Source organism: Sorex fumeus, unplaced genomic scaffold (assembly GCF_029834395.1).
Source record: "Sorex fumeus unplaced genomic scaffold, SorFum_2.1 ptg000039l, whole genome shotgun sequence".
NCBI classification, from domain to species: domain Eukaryota; kingdom Metazoa; phylum Chordata; class Mammalia; order Eulipotyphla; family Soricidae; genus Sorex; species Sorex fumeus.
The window spans coordinates 33,227,661-33,246,810 of NW_026606096.1; the positions used below are offsets into that span (position 1 = coordinate 33,227,661).

At 53.2% G+C, this 19,150-nt stretch overlaps 1 protein-coding gene across 5 annotated transcripts in view; it reads left to right on the forward strand.

The window, feature by feature from the left end:
* ZNF827 (zinc finger protein 827) overlaps positions 1-17,022 on the forward strand; it is a 192,766-nt gene extending 175,744 nt beyond the window's left edge. The window contains exons 11-15 of one of the 5 annotated variants that reach the window (XM_056118996.1): positions 505-671; positions 11,635-11,826; positions 12,546-12,723; positions 16,039-16,484; positions 16,534-17,022. In XM_056118996.1, coding sequence (XP_055974971.1) covers positions 505-671; positions 11,635-11,826; positions 12,546-12,723; positions 16,039-16,484; positions 16,534-16,910 — 1,360 coding nt within the window. In that variant the 3' untranslated portion in view covers positions 16,911-17,022. Of the gene's footprint in view, positions 1-504; positions 672-11,634; positions 11,827-12,545; positions 12,733-14,685; positions 14,719-16,038; positions 16,485-16,533 lie in introns of those variants that run through there. The other 4 variants (XM_056118992.1, XM_056118993.1, XM_056118994.1 and 1 more) reach the window with 4 other exon arrangements.
* The last annotated feature ends 2,128 nt before the right edge of the window (positions 17,023-19,150 follow it).

Below are 19,150 nucleotides of genomic sequence, written 5' to 3' on the forward strand. Positions count from 1 at the left end.
TGGGGGACCATATGGGATGCCAGGGTTTAAACCCAGATTGGCCATGTGCAAGGCAAACACCCTACCCACTGTGCTATCACTTCAGCCCCTAGATGACGTTTTTTTTTTTTTTTGCCTTTTGGATCACACCCAGCAATACACAGGGGGTTACTCCTGGATCATGCACTCAGAAATTACTCCTGGCAGTGCTCGGGGGACCATATGGGATGCTGGGAATCGAACCCGGGTCGGCCATGTGCAAGGCAAACGCCCTACCCGCTATGCTATTGCTCCAGCCCCTAGATGACATTTTTTAAGCTCTAGGGCTGCATGTATGGGATTGCCACAATAACTGGTGCTTCGTGTCTGCTTGGCATGGGGATTAGTAGAATATTCTAGAGCAAACCCTTTGGGTGGGAAGGAAGAATGTCTGGGAAAAGCCCCATCTTCTGGGGGCATGGAGTTTGGGGCATAGGGGGGACATCCCATCTGGAAGCCTCACTCCTCTCCCCCCCACCCCGCCAGCTGCCATGTGTGTGGATTCGAGACGGAACTCAACGTGCAGTTCGTCAGCCACATGTCACTGCACGTGGACAAGGAGCAGTGGATGTTTTCCATCTGCTGCACGGCCTGCGACTTTGTCACCATGGAGGAGGCCGAGATCAAGACACACATTGGCACCAAGCACACAGGTGACCCCTGCGCTGCCCTGTCCCCTTCCTCTCCCGGTTCTAACGGGTGCTGCCCCTGAGTAGGGGGCTGCCTCCTTGCCTCTTCGGCGCCCTGTTTCCTCACACTGGAGAATCCCTTGACCTGGCAGAGCCCGAGCTGTGGGGGTGGGAACGACCATCTGAGTTCTGAGCTGCCATCACTGTCGTCACAGTGACCCGCCATTAAGCTCCTCTAAGTCCCCTGGAGCCACCTGAAACAGATGGTTCCATTGCCTTGTGCCTTTATTTTCACCTTTAACATGAACACCAGGAGCCGTGGGAGACAGGTGTGGCCGGTGACATGTTAAGGGCCAGCTGGTGTACCCCGACCAGCAGCCCTCTGGAGGGAGCACAGGGCTCTGCCGAGCACCCTGAACTCTGCTGGCAGCTGGCGTCTGCTGTGCCAGGGTAATGTGTGGCTTATCCTGCAGATGAGTTCCCTGCGAGGGGCACCGGGATGACATGGAGTCACTAGAGTGTCCTCCCGGCTAGACTGTGCCCATGGCTCCTGCCGTCCCCTGGGCTCCTTCTGGTCAGTGGTGAAGCCCCCGGGACCACCCCTCCATGCAATGAGCCAGGCACACGAGGCAGCTATAGACGCCACCAGCCGCCCCAAGTCCCAGGGCTGATGGGTACCCAGACCGCGGCCCTGGGGGGTAACCAAGTCCCAGGGCTGACAGATTCCCAGGCCGTGACCCTGGGGGAGTGACCAGGCCCTGCTTCTGCTACTCCTTTTTTTTCTTTTTGGGTCACACCCAGCAATGTTCAGGGGTTCCTGGCTTTGCACTCAGGAATTACTCCTGGCAGTGCTCAGGGGACCATGTGGGATGCCGGAGATTGAACCCAGGTTGGCCGTGTGCAAGGCAAATGTCCTACCCACTGTGTGTGCTACCACTCCGGCCCCTCTGCTACTCTTTTCTATGCTTTGTTTTGGGCCACATTGAGTGACACTCAAAGCTTGACTCCTGGCTCTGCACTTAGGAATTACTCCTGACGGTGTTCCGGGAACCAGGTGGATCGAATCCCAGTTGGCCGTGTACAAGGCAGACACCTCCCTACCGTACTCTCGCTGCAGCCCCACGTTCACTACTCTTTTTTTTTTTAAACTTTTTTTTATCTTATGAGGTAGTTCGCAATATCTGAATACATTTAATATTCAAACACCAATACCACCAACCATGACACCTTCCCACCACCATATTTGGGATGTTTCCATCCCAAACCCCAATCCTGATCTCAAAGCAGAATTGAAATAATATATTTTGTTATGAAAAACCGCTGAAAAATGCTAGAAAAAAGTATCCAGAGAGGAAAGTGGCCGAGCAACACATCATAAGACACACCCTACCCATACTCCAAGATTACCGCACCACATTTGATGGGGTTCAAATGTAGGTAACCAATCATAGAAGGAAATATATAGATATATAGATAGATATCATGATCACGATCATCCTGTTGTTTGTCGATTTCCTCGAGCAGGCACCAGTAACGTCTCCTTCTTCCTAGCCCTGAGATTTTAAAAGAGCCATTTCAATGCTCTTTCAGGATTAGGAGAATGAGACCCATCATTGTTACTGGTATTTGGCATATTGAGTACGACACGGGAAGTTAGCCAGACTCTGCCATGTGGGCAGGATATGTTTGGTAGCCTGCCAGGCTCTCCAAAGGAAAAATAAGATAATAAGATGTCACGCAGCCGCAAATGCGGCCACACGCTTCCGGGAGCTGGGTTTTATAGTCTCTGCGTCTTGGCCATTGATGGGATCAACCTGGCGCTGGCAGCAGCTTGAGTGTGACGCCTACCTACTGGAAGATGGGGGGTCTGGTTGGAGAAGGCCCAGTCCCAATCCGAGTAGGCTTGGAGACCTCAGCCCCAGGACCTGCATGCCTGGGTTCCTCTGCCAGTTCTTTCATGCATGAGGCCCGTCTGGATGTGTGGAGAGTGGTCCCAGCATGGTCGTGGCTGGCTACAGAGATCCTCAGCTGCTGGGGCTCTGCTCGGGGTGGGGGGGGGGAGAAACTCAACCCTCCCCCCTCCAAGGGGCCCCGGTGAGGACAGCCAGGCGCGGGGGCAGGAGATATAATACGGTTATATATGTATGAAGGTTCACAAGGCTCAACCTTTAACAACATGTTAGTGATATCTTATAGAAGGCCTTAATGGCCCCTGTCAGAATAGAACAATGTTCACACTCTTTCCTCTATGTGTTCACTACTCTTAACCCCAGTGGAGAATTTGTCCTGATGGTCGTACTCACCACTTCAGGCACCTAAGGCTCTTTGTGGTGTTGGCAAGAGTCAAAACTTGTTTCTGTGGGTCAGTGGAGGCGGCACTGACGAGGTGTCTGTGGGACCCGGAGGCTGAGTGAGCGGGTATCTGAATGCGACGGCATCAGCAGGTGATCCCGGAAACCCAAACAGAAGCCACGTTCCGTTCAGCATTTCCCAAGACATCAGCTGGTCTTCCAGCTCCACCGGCTTTTTCGATCTCCATGTTCTTCTCTGTTATGGTCCTGTTCTTCTCCTCTGCCACACCAATGCATGCCTGAACCCATCCCAGAACCTTCCTCCTCCCTCCCAACCCCTCTTGCACAGGTCCCCACCAAAGGGAGACCAGAGAGCAAGAAGATTGGCTGGTGAGAACCTGAACTTGGAACCTCTTTGTGGTCGTTGCGTTTCCATCACAAGCAACCGTGCAAACGTACGTGTCTCCCAGTGTGACAGCAGCAGGCCCACGCCTCACTCCCTCCAAAACGGAGATGCCTCCTGGTCTGCCTGGGAAGAAGATTCTCATTTGTGAACACAGAGAACCAAGAGTGAAATGCACTGTGGGAGTTTCCTTTCTAAGACAGTGCTCTGTTGCTAGTGGGGTCAGATAGTAAATACTTTACACTCTCAGGCCAAAGAACTTCTCTCCCTACATCTCAGCTCTGCTTTTAGAACTTGGAAGTGACCACAGACCTTGTGCAGATCAGGGTAACGGCAGTGGGTAGTGTTCCAATAAAACTTTATTTACAAAAAGTGGAGGCCAGAGTTGACAAACGTGTGATAGCTTGTTGGCCCCTGTTAAAAGGTCGTAAGTAAGAGCCTCACTGTATCTTTTTTGTCTTTCATTGCTATTTGGAGGTGCTTGAATCTGGCCTAGATATGCCCATCTGAATTAATGGAGTGCATATTGCAGCGGTGAGAGAAGGCAATCTGGGTGCTGTCTAATCCAGACAACAGCGCATTTTCCTGGGGTGGGGGTGTACCGAAGTCACTGCCATTTCCCAGCTCCCTCACACATGCTGAAGAAAGAAATCACTCAAGCATGACTTTTGTGTGACTGGAGAACCTGATTTCTCTCATCTCTGGGTGAAGTTGGGTGAAATGAAGGAAAGTTCTAGATCTGGTTCTAGATCCAACATGACGATGAATCACACTGAATGTGGGACTCTATCCAGGCCCTGGAATTTCTGCTGCACCACAGACACGAGAGAGGGCTGTTCTGGTTGTAGGAACCCGGTTCTTGAGGGCTTTTCACTGCTCACTGATGAGGCTCTTCCAGTTTCCGTTTCTCAGGAAGTTGCCCTGTTTCCTTGTGACCTCAGTGAAGGTCAGTGAACTGCAGGTTGAGCTTCATTGCAAGAGCAGATTTTTATTTGGACTCCGCCAGAATCCTCTACTTCCTAACTGGCTTCTCTCCTGCCAGAACTCTTGGACTGAGGGCTGGGTTACCTGAGGACCTGCTTCATTTCAGTGTTTTTCACGGGGACACCTCCTCTTCTGTCTCCCCTCCCCGGCTCTTGGCCCTGCAGACAACATCAGCAAGGAGCACATAATCCTATGCCTCTGCAAAGTTTGCAGCGCTCTTTAGATGTTGCATTAAATGGCAGTGGGGCAGCCGAAGAATTCTTTGGAACTCACACAGCACCTCACACAGACTCCAGGCAACTCACGACTCACAGCAAACTCATAGCAAACCAGCCCTGAAGAAAATAAATAGAACATTGATCCCATTTGCAGTAAGAAGAGTTTAGACAAGAAATCGTGAAAGAAAAGAGTCAAAAGATTGGACACACACACATACGAAAGATGTCTTCTATTTGTGAAAGATAAAAGAGAGAAACAGAACAACCCTAAAAGACCACATCTAAAAGACACATTTGTAAATATAACAAAAAGCTAAGGTGTTTACTACAGAGAAAATGCTCGCAAGCCTAGCAGTAACACTGGCAAGAAAAGAAATAAAAATGAATCACTTACCATACACACACAAAAAAAGATTCAGCCTCACTTGCAGTCAGATGAATGAAGCCTCGGGAACGGCTATGTTGCCTGCGAGATAGGAGCATGTGTGGCATAGAACAGAGTTCCGACAGTGTGAGAGTCTGTGGCCACGTGTGGGCCATCGCCGTGGCCCTGTAGTGTGCTCCAACTTTTGGAAACAAATTTTGGTGGTATCAGGAGTCTTCAAACTGCAGTACCTTGTGACCCGGTCCTGGGAGTGTGTTCAACAGAAAAACAACAGTCAGTGGATCTTAGTATTTGAGTCGGGGGTGTTGGGCCACACCCCACCGTGCTCAGGGGCTAGGCTGGCTCTGTACTAGTGACCCCTGGCTGTGCTCAAGGAACCAAGTGGTGCCAGGAATTGAACTGGGGTCAGTGAGATTCCAGGGAAGCTACTTAATCCCGATACACTTGCTCAGTCTCTCCACCTCTCCACCTCTCTCTCAATCTCTCTGTCTCTGTCTCTTTGTCTCTGTATCTGTTTATCTCTCTCTCTCTCTCTCTCTCTCTCTCTCTCTCTCTCTCTCTCTCTCATTCTAGCTAAAACTTGGAGTGCCAGGGATTGAACCTGGGCTGGCTGCATGCAAGGCAAGCACCCTACCCATGGTACTATCATCTCTGCAGTACCCAAAACTTTAATTTTTCCCAAAATATGGAATAAGCCACTCCATGGATATAATGCTCCCCTCTGAAACTGTTAATACGTAATCACTGTCACGGATTTCCAGACAGCCAGTTGTGTGGGAGGCAGTGTGGGAAAATATAAATCATGTTGTTCCTATAACATGTTAGTAGCATATTTGATATTTTACGATAGAATAATCATATTAATAAAAAAATCTCTCACGATGCTTACCATAAGCCAACTATTCTTCTCACTGCAGCAGCATTTCAAATTGTGTATGTGGCATTGAAGGTGGGGAGGGAGAGTGTTGGTTTGGGGTTGGGTTTTGGTTTTGGTTTGGTTTGGTTTGGGTTTGGACCACACCTAGTAATGCTCGGGGCTTGCTCCTGGCTTTGTGCTCAAGGACCGCTCCTGGTGGGGCTCGGAAAACCATCTGGATGCTGGGAACCAAATCCAAGTGGGCCACAAGTAGGCAAGTGCCCTACCTGCTGTACTATTGCTCTAGCCCTAGTATATAATATATATATCAAAGATTATATATATTAGGGCTAGAGCATATGTGTGTGTATATATATATACATATATATACGTGTGTGTATATATATATATGTGTGTGTATATATATGTGTGTGTTTTATCTGTGATTTTATGTGTAATTTCTTTTTAATCCTCACAACCCCCCCCCCCCATAAGGCATGTGCTGATACTCTTCCCATATTTTAGAGGAGATCGTTTGAGGCATAATGTTAACCACCTTGTCCGAGGTCACACAGCTCTGAGTGACACAGGAAGAATTGGTTCCAACTTGGGTCTTCGGGATGGGACGCTCTTATGCCTAGTACCACGCAGCTAATAAGCAGCCACTAGAGATAGATACATCCCTTAAAAAGAAAGAAGAGGGGTCCGAGCGGTAGCACAGCAGGGAGGGCACCTGCCTTGTCTGCAGCAGACCCAGGTTGGATCCTCAGCATCCCATATGGTTCCCCCGAGCCCTGCCAGAAGTATGTCCTGAGCACGGCTGGGTGTGACCTCCCAAAACCAAAAAATATTAAAAATTAAGAAGTGCTCGGGGCTGGAGAGATAGCACAGCGGGTAGGGCATTTGCCTTGTACGCGGCCAACCTGGGTTCTATTCCCAGCTTCCCAGATGGTCCCCTGAGCACCGCCAGGAGTAATTCCTGAGTGCAGAGCCAGGAGTAACCCCTGTGCATCGCCGGATATGACCCCCCCCCCAAAAAAATTAAGAAGTGCACTCAAAATAGCCTGGGGTCTGTGTGAAGTGCAGATGTTTGGTGACTTGCAATGCCCTTGGTTTCTCTATCTGTGTTGACTTGTGAAAACTTTATCAGGCTGCCCAAATGCATGAGGTTGTATTACCTGGGCTTTCTCTGGTGGGGGTGGGCAGAGGACACCCCGGCCCACTTCCAGCCTGCAGGACCAAGCTGTTGGGGACCAGAGTAGGAGCTGCTTTTTGAGCCAGAGGTAATTCACTGAACGGGGTGGGCTACTTTCCCAGGCAGCCCCTGAGCCCCAAAGTGGCCCCCATGGCACTTCAGTATCTATTTAAAATGTGTTCATTTAGGTAGCTCTGGCCGATGCCCCAAGCCTGAGGGTACTTGAAGCTGTTCATCTAGTCATTAAAATTAATGTTTCATGGTAAGGATGAAAATAATCACGAGCTCCATTCTGTTGGTGGTACCAGCCTCAGGGGTTTGGAAGAGGCCCAGCCGCATGGAGGATTCAGCACACCCCACTAGTCTATCTACAAAATGTGATGGACTTAGGAAGATATTTAGATTTTTTTTTCTAGCAATAATGATGGCGAACTTCACTTACTCTTCTGGGAGACAAAGAAGATGATATTTTGTTTTTTTGAGGTGAGGGCCTCAGTCAGTGGCACCAGTGTGCTTGCAGTGTACCGGACGGAGGCCACGTGGGAGTCTCGTGTCCTGCTGCTTGAGCTCCGTCTGTGCCCAGGGCTGCCTCCCAAAGGCAGGTCCTAACCCCTGCATAGAGGTCGCCTAGGGAGGGCATGTGCTGTCAATGCCAAGCGGAGTTCAGCTCTAGGAACAAGTCTTGTTGTTTGTATTGTAAGGGTCACTAAGAGATATCTGGGCACAAGGGCAGTTTTCGCAGAAATCGGATTTGCAAACACAGTGAAAGGAAAATATTTTTCCCTTCCCACCTTCTAGGTACTCTCCTTTAATTGGACAAGTGATTTATGGCCACTCTAGAAAAGTGTGAAAATAAAATAAAAGAAGGTAAAAATAACACTGATTGTGTCACACTCCAGATGCAACTGCCATTTTTGCTTTTAATTACCAGACTTTCTGTGCCTCTGAATCATTTGTGATTTATTATTTCATCTCCTAATGCAAGCTCACGTCTAGATCATGAGACAAGTTCATTGAGAAGTAGAGTCTCCCTGTATTTCCTACTCTAAAAGAAGGCTCTGGGGTCCCACCAAGTTGGTTTTGGGGAGAATTAGCTTCTTCATAAGGAATCTCCTGAGCAATGTGTAGCTCTCCGGGTTTGGGGATTTAGAGCTGGTACCTCCAGTTTATTGCAAAGAACCCTCGGAGTGATAGTAAACCATCCCGCTTGTGGTGTCAGATACTCACAACAGCACCTTTCCATTCCTCCCTTCCCTTTAAGTTATTGTGATCTTGTAATGAGATTTTATTGAGATTTACATCATAAGAAAACTTCCATGGTTACCATTAGTTGTCCTTTTTAGTGCTCTTACTTCCTTTACTTTACTTTTCTGGAGATAATGTTTTTACATTTACTGTCTGTCACCTGACCAAAGAATTCCTTTGTAACATTTTTTTTTTTAGAATTCAAGTATGCTGGGGATGGATTCTTTCCACCTTCCTGTTTTTCTTTTCTCTTGAGGAGCTGGAGCGATAGCACAGCGGGTAGGGCGTTTGCCTTACAAGCGGCCAACATGGCCGACCCAAGTTCGATTCCTCCGCCCCTCTCAGAGAGCCCGACAAGCTACCGAGAGTATTCGATATGCCAGACACAGTAACAACAAAGTCTCCAATGGAGACGTTACTGGGCCCGCTCGAGCAAATCGACGATCAACGGGAGGGCCTTTACCTTTACCTTTACCTTGAGGAGATGCCACAGATGAAACCCAGGGCTTTGGTGAAGCAGGAGATCTTTACCACTGAGCCTCATCCCTGGACTCTCCTTTGTTTTACCTTTTTTTTTAATTGTTTTTTAAATATGTTTTCACTGGGTATAAAATTTCAGATTGTCAGTTGTTTCATTCAGGACACTAAGTTCTTGGTGTCATCACTAGGTTCTTGAAGACCATGATTTTAAGAGAAAACATAGATAAGGATCTTGAAGACCATGGTTTTAAGAGAAAACATAGACAAGGAGACCAGGTCCTGGGAGTCAAGTCTTTCCACTCAACCAGCTGAGCTTCCTCTCTGATTCTCCTTCAGTGCTGCAATGAAAAGGGTATTTGAGACTCTCATGAACGTAAAGATCCTTCACTGTTTTTGTTCACTTCCAGTTCCAGTGAGAACAAACCAGCTGTCCTCTTTACTTGTGTTTCTCTCCCAAAGTCTTTTTTTCCTCTGGCTGCTTTTAGGTTTTCATCTTTGATTTCTGCTTCTGAGCATTTTGATTGTGATGGTTCTTGGAGTAGATCTGTTCATCTTTCTTAAGCTTGAGGTCTCCCATGCGTCAGTGGATTGTGATTTTTAGGATTATCTCAAATTTGAAAGAAAGTGCTAGTCTTTCAAATACCTTTTCTACTCTGCCTACCCAGTCAAGTGTCTGGTTTAACGAGCCAGAGTGCCCGACAGTGTCCCTTCGTTCTCATGGATGCTCTTTTCATTCATGTGACCCTGCTTTCACCATTTCATTTCAGACCAGATCTATGATCTTCAGCTACACTGAGTAGTTCTTCTGCATGTCTGACTTGCTGGTAATACTATCTGTATACTTTTTTCCCAACTGTGGTGTTGGACCTGGGTCCCTTTGGACAGGCTTATTTGTCTTTCCATTTGGGGTTCTGTTAATTTTGTTTCTCTAAATGTCCAGTAAACCTTTGTTTGGATGACAGATGTTAGGATCTTGCCTTGTTGGGTGCTGATACTTTATATCCCCGTAACCATCTCTATCTTTAAGTTGTAGTTAATTACTTGGATACATTGGTCCTTTGATGGGGGGTGGGGTTCTTGAATCTTTTATTTTCTTTATTTTTGGGCAATTCAAGAGCAGTGCTACCTCCAGGACCAATCCAGACCCACTCATTACTAATATTTGGTCCTCAGGCCAGTGTGATAGAACAGTGGACTGGGCATTTGTCTTGCACGTGGCAAACCCAGGTTCAATCCCCAGCACCCCTTATGGTCCCCCAAACCTGCCAGCAGTGATCTCCTGGGTAGAGAGCCAGGAGTAAGCCCTGAGCACCACCGGGGGTCACCCAAAAACCAAAAACAAATAAAAGGTTTGTTCCTTCGTTTTCTTTCTTTCTTTTTTTTTTTTTTTTTTTTTTTGCTTTTTGGGTCATACCTGGTGATGCACAGAGGTTACTCCTGGCTCATGCACTCAGGAATTACTCCTGGCGGTGCTTGGGGGACCATATGGGATGCCGGGGATCGAACCCAGTTTGGCCGCGTGCAAGGCAAACGCCCTACCCGCTGTGCTATCGCTCCAGCCCCCTGTTCCTTTGTTTTCTACCTTGGGAATCATTACTTCCGCTACCTCCCCACCCCCCCACCCCCCCCCACCCCCGAGTAATGGAAGCCTGCAGTGTTGTGTGAGTCCTTCAGGTGACCTCCTTCCTTCTAGCCTTGTATAGTTTTCTCACCTATGCTCCAGCCCCTACGCGCCTGGACACAGGATGCTCTGAGATGTCTGGAATTCTTCGTCTGTGTGTTCTCCCCCCTCTGCCATTCTGCCCACGCCCAGCCACGCTGACCCCCGAGACCCTCAGCCCTGCCTCCTGCAGCTCCCTGTCCACCCACCACACCTGAAAAAGGGCTCCCAGGACAGAGCTTCCTAAACACACTTGCCCACCAACCTCTGTGTGCCTGGACTAGGCAACACGGACGGGCACGGCCAGAAACCCTCTGCATTCACTCAGGACACGGTTGATTTTGACTCTTTTTTTTTTTCTTTTCTTTTTTTTAATCACTCTGCATTTAGAAACCTTTTTATCCTTGCCAAAGTTTTCATAATCCCCACATGTGGTCACCCGGCATGGGGTCATGACTCACAGTTTAAGAAGCCAGGTCTTGGGGTGAGAGGTGAGCTGTCATGAAGCTCGTCACTGACTTTCCGGGCCCTCGGAATGTGCGTCACTGCAGGTGACCCGTGGAAGTGGCCTAATATGTTGTCCAGGTTTTGTTTTTGTTTGGGGGTGGGGTTTTTTTATTTGTTTGTTTTACTTTTTTTTTGTTTTTTGGTTTTGTTTTGTTTTGGTTGTGTTTTCATTATTTTGGTAACAGCATTAAATCCAATCCCTACTATTCCCTCCAGAGTGAAAGAAAAGTCTCCTTCGATTGTACCAGCTGCTAGTTTCAGGAGGGCAGGACTGGACTCAGCCAGAACCTGCTCCCCCACTTCCCAGCACTGTGACCTTTGCCAGGGAACCCTCACGGGGATGCCCCCCTTTGCCCCAGCTGAGAAGGGGGTGGTGCAGTGGCAAGCCCAGGCTTTCTGAGAGGGTAAATGAGATCATCCTGCCAAGCAGACACGATTCCCGGAACAGAGTCGTCAGTGTCCAGTACCTCTGGGCCATTAATGTCATTTTAGTTCCCTTCGAATAGGACCTGGGTAAATCCTTGTCAAGTGAATGAATACCTGCTTACAGTCCTCTGTACCATAGTGTCATCGTCCTAAATAAGGGACGAGACCTGGGACCCTTGAGGACCGGGACAGCCAGGAGTCACCCCCGGTGCCCCCCACCCGGCCCCCCAATTGTGGAGCTCTGAGACCCAGCCCCTCCCACACAGCCCCTGGCCCTGACGCTCAGGTTCCTGTCTGCCATGTAACAGGCTGGTCTCGTGCATTTTTTCCCTTCCAGGGGAAGACAGGAAGACGCCCAGCGAATCCAACAGCCCCTCTTCGTCCTCGCTGTCTGCCCTGAGCGACTCGGCCAACAGCAAGGACGATTCCGACAGCTCTCAGAAGAACAAGAGCGGGAGCAACCTGCTGGTCATCTCCGTGGTGCCCGGGAGTCAGCCTTCCCTGAACAGTGAGGAGAAGCCAGAGAAAGGTGAGGGGGACCAGGGTGTGGCTGGCCCCGGGACCCCACTGCAGGCCCTGGTGCCAGTTTCGAGACAAAGGCTCTGAAAGCAGAGACTTCGAGGGGGAGTCGGCGGAGGGGGACTTCATCACATGCATTTGCATTTCACTTCACCTCAGGCATCAGATGCCAGTTGGGGGTGTTGTGGGTATAGGACTAGGAGTAACATTGCCTCCATGGCTGCTTTTCGGGAGACTTTCGAGCCTGCAGGGAAGAGCATTTGGGAGGGGAGGCTCGGTCCTCCTCCTCCTCTTCCTCTCCTCCTCCTCTCTTCCTCCTCCTTCTCCTCCTCCTCCTCTCCCTCCTCCTCCTCCCCCCTCCTCCTTCTCCTCTTCTTCCTCTCCCTCCTCTTCCTCCCCCTCCTCCTCTCTTCCTCCTCCTCCTCTTTTCTTCCTCCTCTTTTTTCCTCCTCCTCCTCCACTCCTCCTCCTCCTCCTCCTCTGCTCCTCCTCCTCCTCCTCTTTTCCTCCTCCCCCTCCTCCTCTCTTCCTCCTCCTCCTCCTTCTCCTCTTCTTCCTCTCCCTCCTCCTCCCCCTCCTCCTCTCTTCCTCCTCTTCCTCCTCTTTTCTTCCTCCTCCTCCTCCACTCCTCCTCCTCCTCCTCCTCCTCCTCCTCCTCCTCCTCCTCCTCCTCCTCCTCCTCCGGCACCCTCGCAGGCGTGCCCTGTACACCAGTTTCGGTCCTTGCAGGGTTCGAATGTGTTTTTTGCAACTTCGTCTGCAAGACGAAGAACATGTTTGAGCGCCACCTGCAGATCCACCTCATCACGCGGATGTTTGAGTGTGACGTGTGCCACAAGTTCATGAAGACCCCCGAGCAGCTGCTGGAGCATAAGAAATGCCACACTGTCCCCACTGGTGGGCTCAAGTAAGGAAAGCAAGTATACCACTTTTTACTGTGTTCTTATTACTTACCCTTCCCCCACCCCGCCCTGGCCCCTCCCTGGAAGGTTGGGGGGGGGTCACGGAAAGAAATCCGGGGGAGCTGGGGATGAGGCAGTGCTGGGGGCGGGGACGGAGGGGAGGAAAGAGGCGGGGCCAGCCAGCCAGTCTCAGCCCTGGGGATGGAGAGACGCCAGCAGCAGACGTCACTGCAGGCTAGAGGCAGGTCGGCAACGGCCAGGGCTTTGTTCAGTTTCATTCAAACGGACTCCAGAGGTCGTGGACCCCTCCAGAGATCACAACACCCCCCCACGGGCCCCTCCTGAGGGGTGAACCATCGTCCAGTCCCTGCAGTTTGCTGTCTATTTTTTAGATCACTCACCAGGAGTCTTTGGATGGGGCCTTGCGGCCATGCCGTCTGCACCCGACTTGCAAAGCCGGGAGCCTGGCCTGGGGTGCTGGCCGGAGGTCTCATGCCCCACCTTTGCCACCTGCCGTCCTGAGAGCCAGCATTGCCAGGCCTAGACCAGGGGTTTCCTCTCCTTAGCCCAAATTTTCAAGAAGCCTGCAGACTCCGCAGGAGACCGGCAGGGTCCGAGCAAAGGCACCGGGATCTGGTTGACACAGAGGTGCCCACGAGCCAAGCACGGAAGAAGAGCCTCGTGTGCCCTGACCAGGCTCTGTCGTGCTGGCATGGCCTGGACTGTCTGCACAGAGATCCCGAAAGCAGCACCCCCATCCCCCCAGGACTCGGGGTCTAGAAGAGGAAATGTGCCTGTCAGGCCCAGAAAGAGGCACAATTTTCAAGGCACGGTCATTTTTTTTAAAGCTGAGATGCTTGTATCATTAAAGAATGAAAAAAAAAATGACATCCTCCATCCTCCAAGTGGAGGAAAACCTTTTGTTGGGTGGGTTTATTTTATGCTGTCCACTCACAGCTTGCCAGGGAGGTGGTGAGACCCCTTCTGAGTGAGCCAGGGATGGAGCTTTCCAGAGAGACCCTCAGAGCAGGGCCAAGAGCCCCGGGGTTCCTGCCTGGCCTGGAAGGGCCGGGAGCAGCACCTAGTGTGAAATTCCATTCTGTGTCACTTGCTGGGGGGAGGTGGGGGGGGAGGGTGGGGAGGGAGGAAGGGTTGCTGGGTGGGGGAGGGGGAGACTGAGCTGGGAGAGGGGGTGATCATCCCTCCAGAAACCCCCCTGTTGGGGAATACCTAGCTAGAGTTGTTTAGGATTTAATTTGTTTTGTTTCCATTGACCCTTTCTAAATATTTGAGTTTGCTTATATATTTTTTTCTTTTTTTTTTTTTGCGGGGAGCCACCCCCAAGCAGTGCTGAAGAGCCACTCCTGGCTCTGTCACTCCTGGCTCTGTGCATGGGGGGGTCCCTTCGAGCAGTGCCTGAGGGCCCCAGGCTTGCCACTGAGCTGTGTCCCCGAGCCCAGCCCGTTCTGGTACCTCTCTGCAGAGAGATCCGTGCACACTCGTGGCTGGCGTCACACTCGCCCACCCCCGCGTCCCCCCAGCAGCCACTAAGTCCAAAGCTAGCAACTCCGGCTCTGGCGGCTCTAATGTGGCCATTTCAGCCTGTTCCCATTGTCCCCAGGTGGGGCCGCACGGTGGCCCCCCAAGCAAAGGGCTTCCCCCAGGGCGGACGCCTGCTTGAGTGATGCTCACGGGTCCCCGCTGGAGGAGGGCCACTTGGAGCACGCTTTGACAGACTCCCTGTTTGTTTTGCTCCGGAGAGGCCGCCCCACCCCCCTCACCCCCTTCACGCCCTGGGCCCGGGCGGCCAAAGACACGTGGAGCTGTGGGTCACAGAAACGGCCTGGCCGCCCGCCAGACCGCCCATGTCTCGATTGCTTTTCTGTGATGGAACTGCTGTGTACTCTATGATCCTGTTCATAATGCAGATCGAATAAGATTATACTATTATTTTTCTTTTGCCGTAGCTCAGGAGAGTGGTGAGTTTCAGACTCCTCTAGGTAAGGCCCAGCTTGGCGTAGGGGTTGTGTGTGCACCTGACCGGGAAGGGGCTTTATATTTTCTCTTGTGCACTCTGTGAGCTGAGGTCCGAGGCTGCCGGCGAGCTTGGTGCTGAGGAGCAGGGCACGGGCGGCTGTGTGCTGGGCTCTGCTCACCCCCTCCGAACCCTGGGGCCCACTCACTCCCGGGCCCCGCCGGGTCCCCACTCTGACCATCGTCGCTCCCGTCTTGTAAACGGAGCACACGTGCCCCCCTCCCCCGCCCCCCAGGGGAGCCCGGCCACTTCCCGGCGGGGACACCCTCCTCCAGGTCCTGCCCACGCCTCTGCCCTGGCCCCGCTGCAGGGCCGGGGAGCTTGGAAAGGGGGAGCGTAGACTGAGCCAGGCAGCACCCCCCGATCCCCCCTGGGGTTTGACCTAGCCCCCCCTCCACCCTCCCCGGGTATATCCAGCCGGAACCCGATCCGGGTCAGAGCTGGGATGACAGTCAGCCTCCATGGCTCATCGGCGAGGCCCTGGAGCCGTCCACGGGGGGCGCTGCCCGCTGGGAACCCGCAGCTGCCTGGACGCTGCCCACGGCCGGGGTGATGCCGTCTGTCCCGCCCTCGGGCTCTGCTCACACCCCCTGTCCTGCCCTCGCCCCCCGTCCTGGAGAGAGCCGGTGTAGACAGCCCCACTCCACGCCCAGAGGCACGCACGGGCCTCCTCCTGCCCCCCGACTCCCCCGAGGGGCGCCCCTTCCAGCTGCTCTCTCGTCTCTGGGCCTTTCTGCGTGTGCTTGGTGTGGTGCATGAGAAGTCGGTTCTTTGTGTCGCTCCCGTTCTAGAGGGGAGGTTCCTGAGGTGTAGACCTGGGCTCTGTCGGCTGGGGAGCGGGGAGGGCTCCGAGGGGCCTGGGGAGGCTGGCGGGAGGGGCAGGTGGGGAGGAGCACCCCCTTACTCACGCCTGCACCTTCTCCGTCCCCCACTTCCCGAGGGCTGGTGGCGGCTGTCTCAGCCAGGAGGGTCCCAGGCAGGCCGAACAGGCCTCGTGGGGTGGGGGAGCTCCTCCCTGGCGGGACACCACCGTACAGCCACGAGAGCAGCCAAAGAGGGGGTCCCCGTCACCCACCCCACCCCACCCCACCTCCCCACCCCCAGAGGACCGGGCAGGACCGGGCTGGGGCAGGGGGCAGACCAGTCCAGCCCTCCGCCTGCTGTGCGGAAGAGGGGTCGGGAGGGGAAGTCGGGGTGAGCCGGGCGGCCGCCCCGGGACAGCGGGGCCGGCTGACCGGCTCCCGCCCGTTGCCTCCCCACCCCGCACCCCTCCCCTGCCCCGCAGGTGCCCATTCTGCATTTACTCCACCAACCGCCCCGCTGCCATGGAGTGTCACCTCAAGACCCACTACAAGATGGAGTACAAGTGCCGGATCTGCCAGACGGTGAAGGCCAACCAGCTGGAGCTGGAGACGCACACGCGCGAGCACCGCCTGGGCAACCACTACAAGTGCGAGCAGTGCGGCTACCTGTCCAAGACGGCCAACAAGCTGATCGAGCACGTGCGCGTGCACACCGGGGAGCGGCCCTTCCACTGTGACCAGTGCAGCTACAGCTGTAAGCGCAAGGACAATCTCAACCTGCACAAGAAGCTGAAGCACGCGCCGCGCCAGACCTTCAGCTGCGAAGAGTGCCTCTTCAAGACCACCCACCCCTTCGTCTTCAGCCGCCACGTCAAGAAGCACCAGAGCGGGGACGGCCCCGAGGAGGACAAGAAGGCCCGGGGCCCCGCGCCGCCAGCGCCGCCGCCGCCCCCGCCGCAGCCGCCGCTGCCGCCGTCCCCCCCGGGAGCCGGCCGGCCCGGGCGCCCCGCTCCTCGTGGTCGGCAGCAGCTCCCGGGACCTCCTGTCCCCCCTCTCGGTCATGTCGGCCTCCCAGGCCCTGCAGACCGTGGCCTTGACCGCTGCCCACGGCAGCGCCTCGGAACCCAGCCTGGCACTCAAGGCCCTGACCTTCGGCGGCCCCCCGTTGCGCCTCGACAAGTACCGGAACTCGGACTTCGCCCACCTCATTCCCTTGACCACGTTGTACCCCAAGAACCACTTGGAGCTCACATTCCACCCGCCCCGCCCGCAGACTGCGCCCCCCAGCATCCCCTCCCCCAAGCACTCCTTCCTGGCCTACCTGGGTCTCAGAGAACGAGCAGGGACGGTCTGAGGGCCGCGCTGCTCTCCACCAAAAACCAAGGGACAGACACGAACACGAAAGCCCACCCGGGAAACTTAACGCGCCCCGCCGGCAGGTGTTTGTTGCTGCAAATCCCCGAGGCCTGCCCCGCCCGGACACGTGCGTGCGTCCCCGTGCGTCCCCGTCCGTCCGTCCGTCCGTCCGTCCGTCGTCCGTCGGGCGGGCGGGCGGCGCTGTGTATGCCTGATGCATCGACCTGAAAGCTGCTTTCTCCGATCTGCAAGAGGTGACCGTCGCGCTGACCCTCCTTCCCTCCGAGGCATGCCCACCCCAGCCCAGCCCGGGCACCCACGCCCGGCCCTGCCCGCCACCCCCCACGTCTCTCGCCAAGGAGTCTGCTGCGCTGGTTCTGCCCAAGAGCGCGCGCGCGCGCGCCCTTCCTAGACATCAATCAGCACTTGGAAAGCGTGTCGTTTCCTGCAGGCCTGGGGGGTGCGCGAGTGAGTGAGGGTCCCTCAGGGGCGCATTGTCTGTCGGATGCATGTGGGAGGTGTCCATCGCCCCCTGCCCCCGCCCCTCCCCTTCTCTGCACACCGGCATCACCATCCCCCCGCTGCGCTCTGGCTACCCAGTGGTTAGGGCCGGGAGTTGCAGCGGCTGCCCCTGCAGAGCTGGTTGGTACACACTCTCCCGGGCTGCCTAAGATTTCCACCAGAGCCCCCCAACCCCACCCCACCCCACCCCACGGGAGCCTGGGCACGCCGCCGGCGCCAAAGCTGGGAGAAAGCTCTCACAGAGCTGCAGCCAACAAACATCCCCACACCTTAAGCCTGTCGGTCTGTGTGTTTGCCCACGCGTATGCAATGCCTGCGGTACACACCAGAGTGCGCCATTCTGAAGGGCAGTTGATCTATCTCTATACATCAGCTCACACACACACACACACACACACACACACACACACACACACACCGATGTATCAGTTCAGCGGTTACCATTTGTTTGCAGGAAAAAAAATTAATTGTATGAGTGAAAAAAAAATTTTTATGCTTGATAAGTCCAGCCAAGGAGATTAAAAAAAAAGGGGTTTGGCTAAAATTCTGGGTATAAATGCTCAGACTAAAAAAATATATATATAATGGCGGTTTTGCACAGTGCTTTGGTCTTGCACTACTTTCTGTTTCTCATCTGCAAAAAAGAAAAAAGAAAAAAAAGAAAAATTAACGGAAATGTACCTTTTCTATGAAATGAGTAGACTGTATGTTTGCAAATGTAGTCACAAACTCTTTGACATTTAACGACCCAACACAAAGGTGCTGTTTTGTCCTACGGTTCAGTTTATACCCATTGTGTTTGCAGACTGTCTGGCCAGCACGGTTTTCTCTCCATGTTATGAATAATTCTGTATTCCACTTTGTTAACGCCTGGTAGATGTAACCTGCTAGGAGGCTAACTTTATCCTTATTTAAAGCTCTTATTTTGTGGTCATTAAAATGGCAATTCGTGTACAGCACTTTATTGCAGCAAGCAGGTGTGGATTGGTCACGCAGCCTTCGCTGATTTTACCAAGCGATGGTGGCGAGAGGGGGTAGGGGTGAGGAGAGGAACTGAATTCGCACCGGGCTGAGTGTGTTCATTGCTTGTATTTTTAAGACAACGGGATTTCCAGGAGGAAACAGGTCAAAAGAGCAGGAAGAAAATGTGCTTTGTATCATAACGGGACGTTTGGGATATCAAAGTTTATATATTATTTATCTATGGAAGAACTGGTATACCGGAGCAATGCTTTTCTTAACTGCCATTCTGTTTGCCAGCCCGCGTTTTACTCTATAGAGTTGGATGGGTTTTTTATTTTTCCATCTGTTTCACCGGGATGGGGGGACCAGGGGAGAGGGGGGGAAAGGAAAACATCCCTCCTTTTTTCCCATTTGTCACATTTGGCTTCCCTGAAAGCGCCCCCTCTCAACCGGTGCAGTTTCTCAACCAGGAAGCGCAAAGACTGCCACCTGGTCCCCACCTCACCTGCTTTCCTTCTCCCGGACCTCACGCCGTGCATGCCCCCCCACCCCACCCTGCCGGCCCGGCCAGCCCTGGCAAACCTGTTTACACTCAGGAGATGTCCCCAGGGGACAGGGCGGCTGAGCTGCCGGGTGGATTCCTGAGCCGCCTCATTCTCCAGCTGAGACATCTGCTGTTGACCTAAACATCCTTGGACCTGGTCGATGTCCCAGACACTAGCCAGTTACCAGACACTACCACACTCCAAGAAT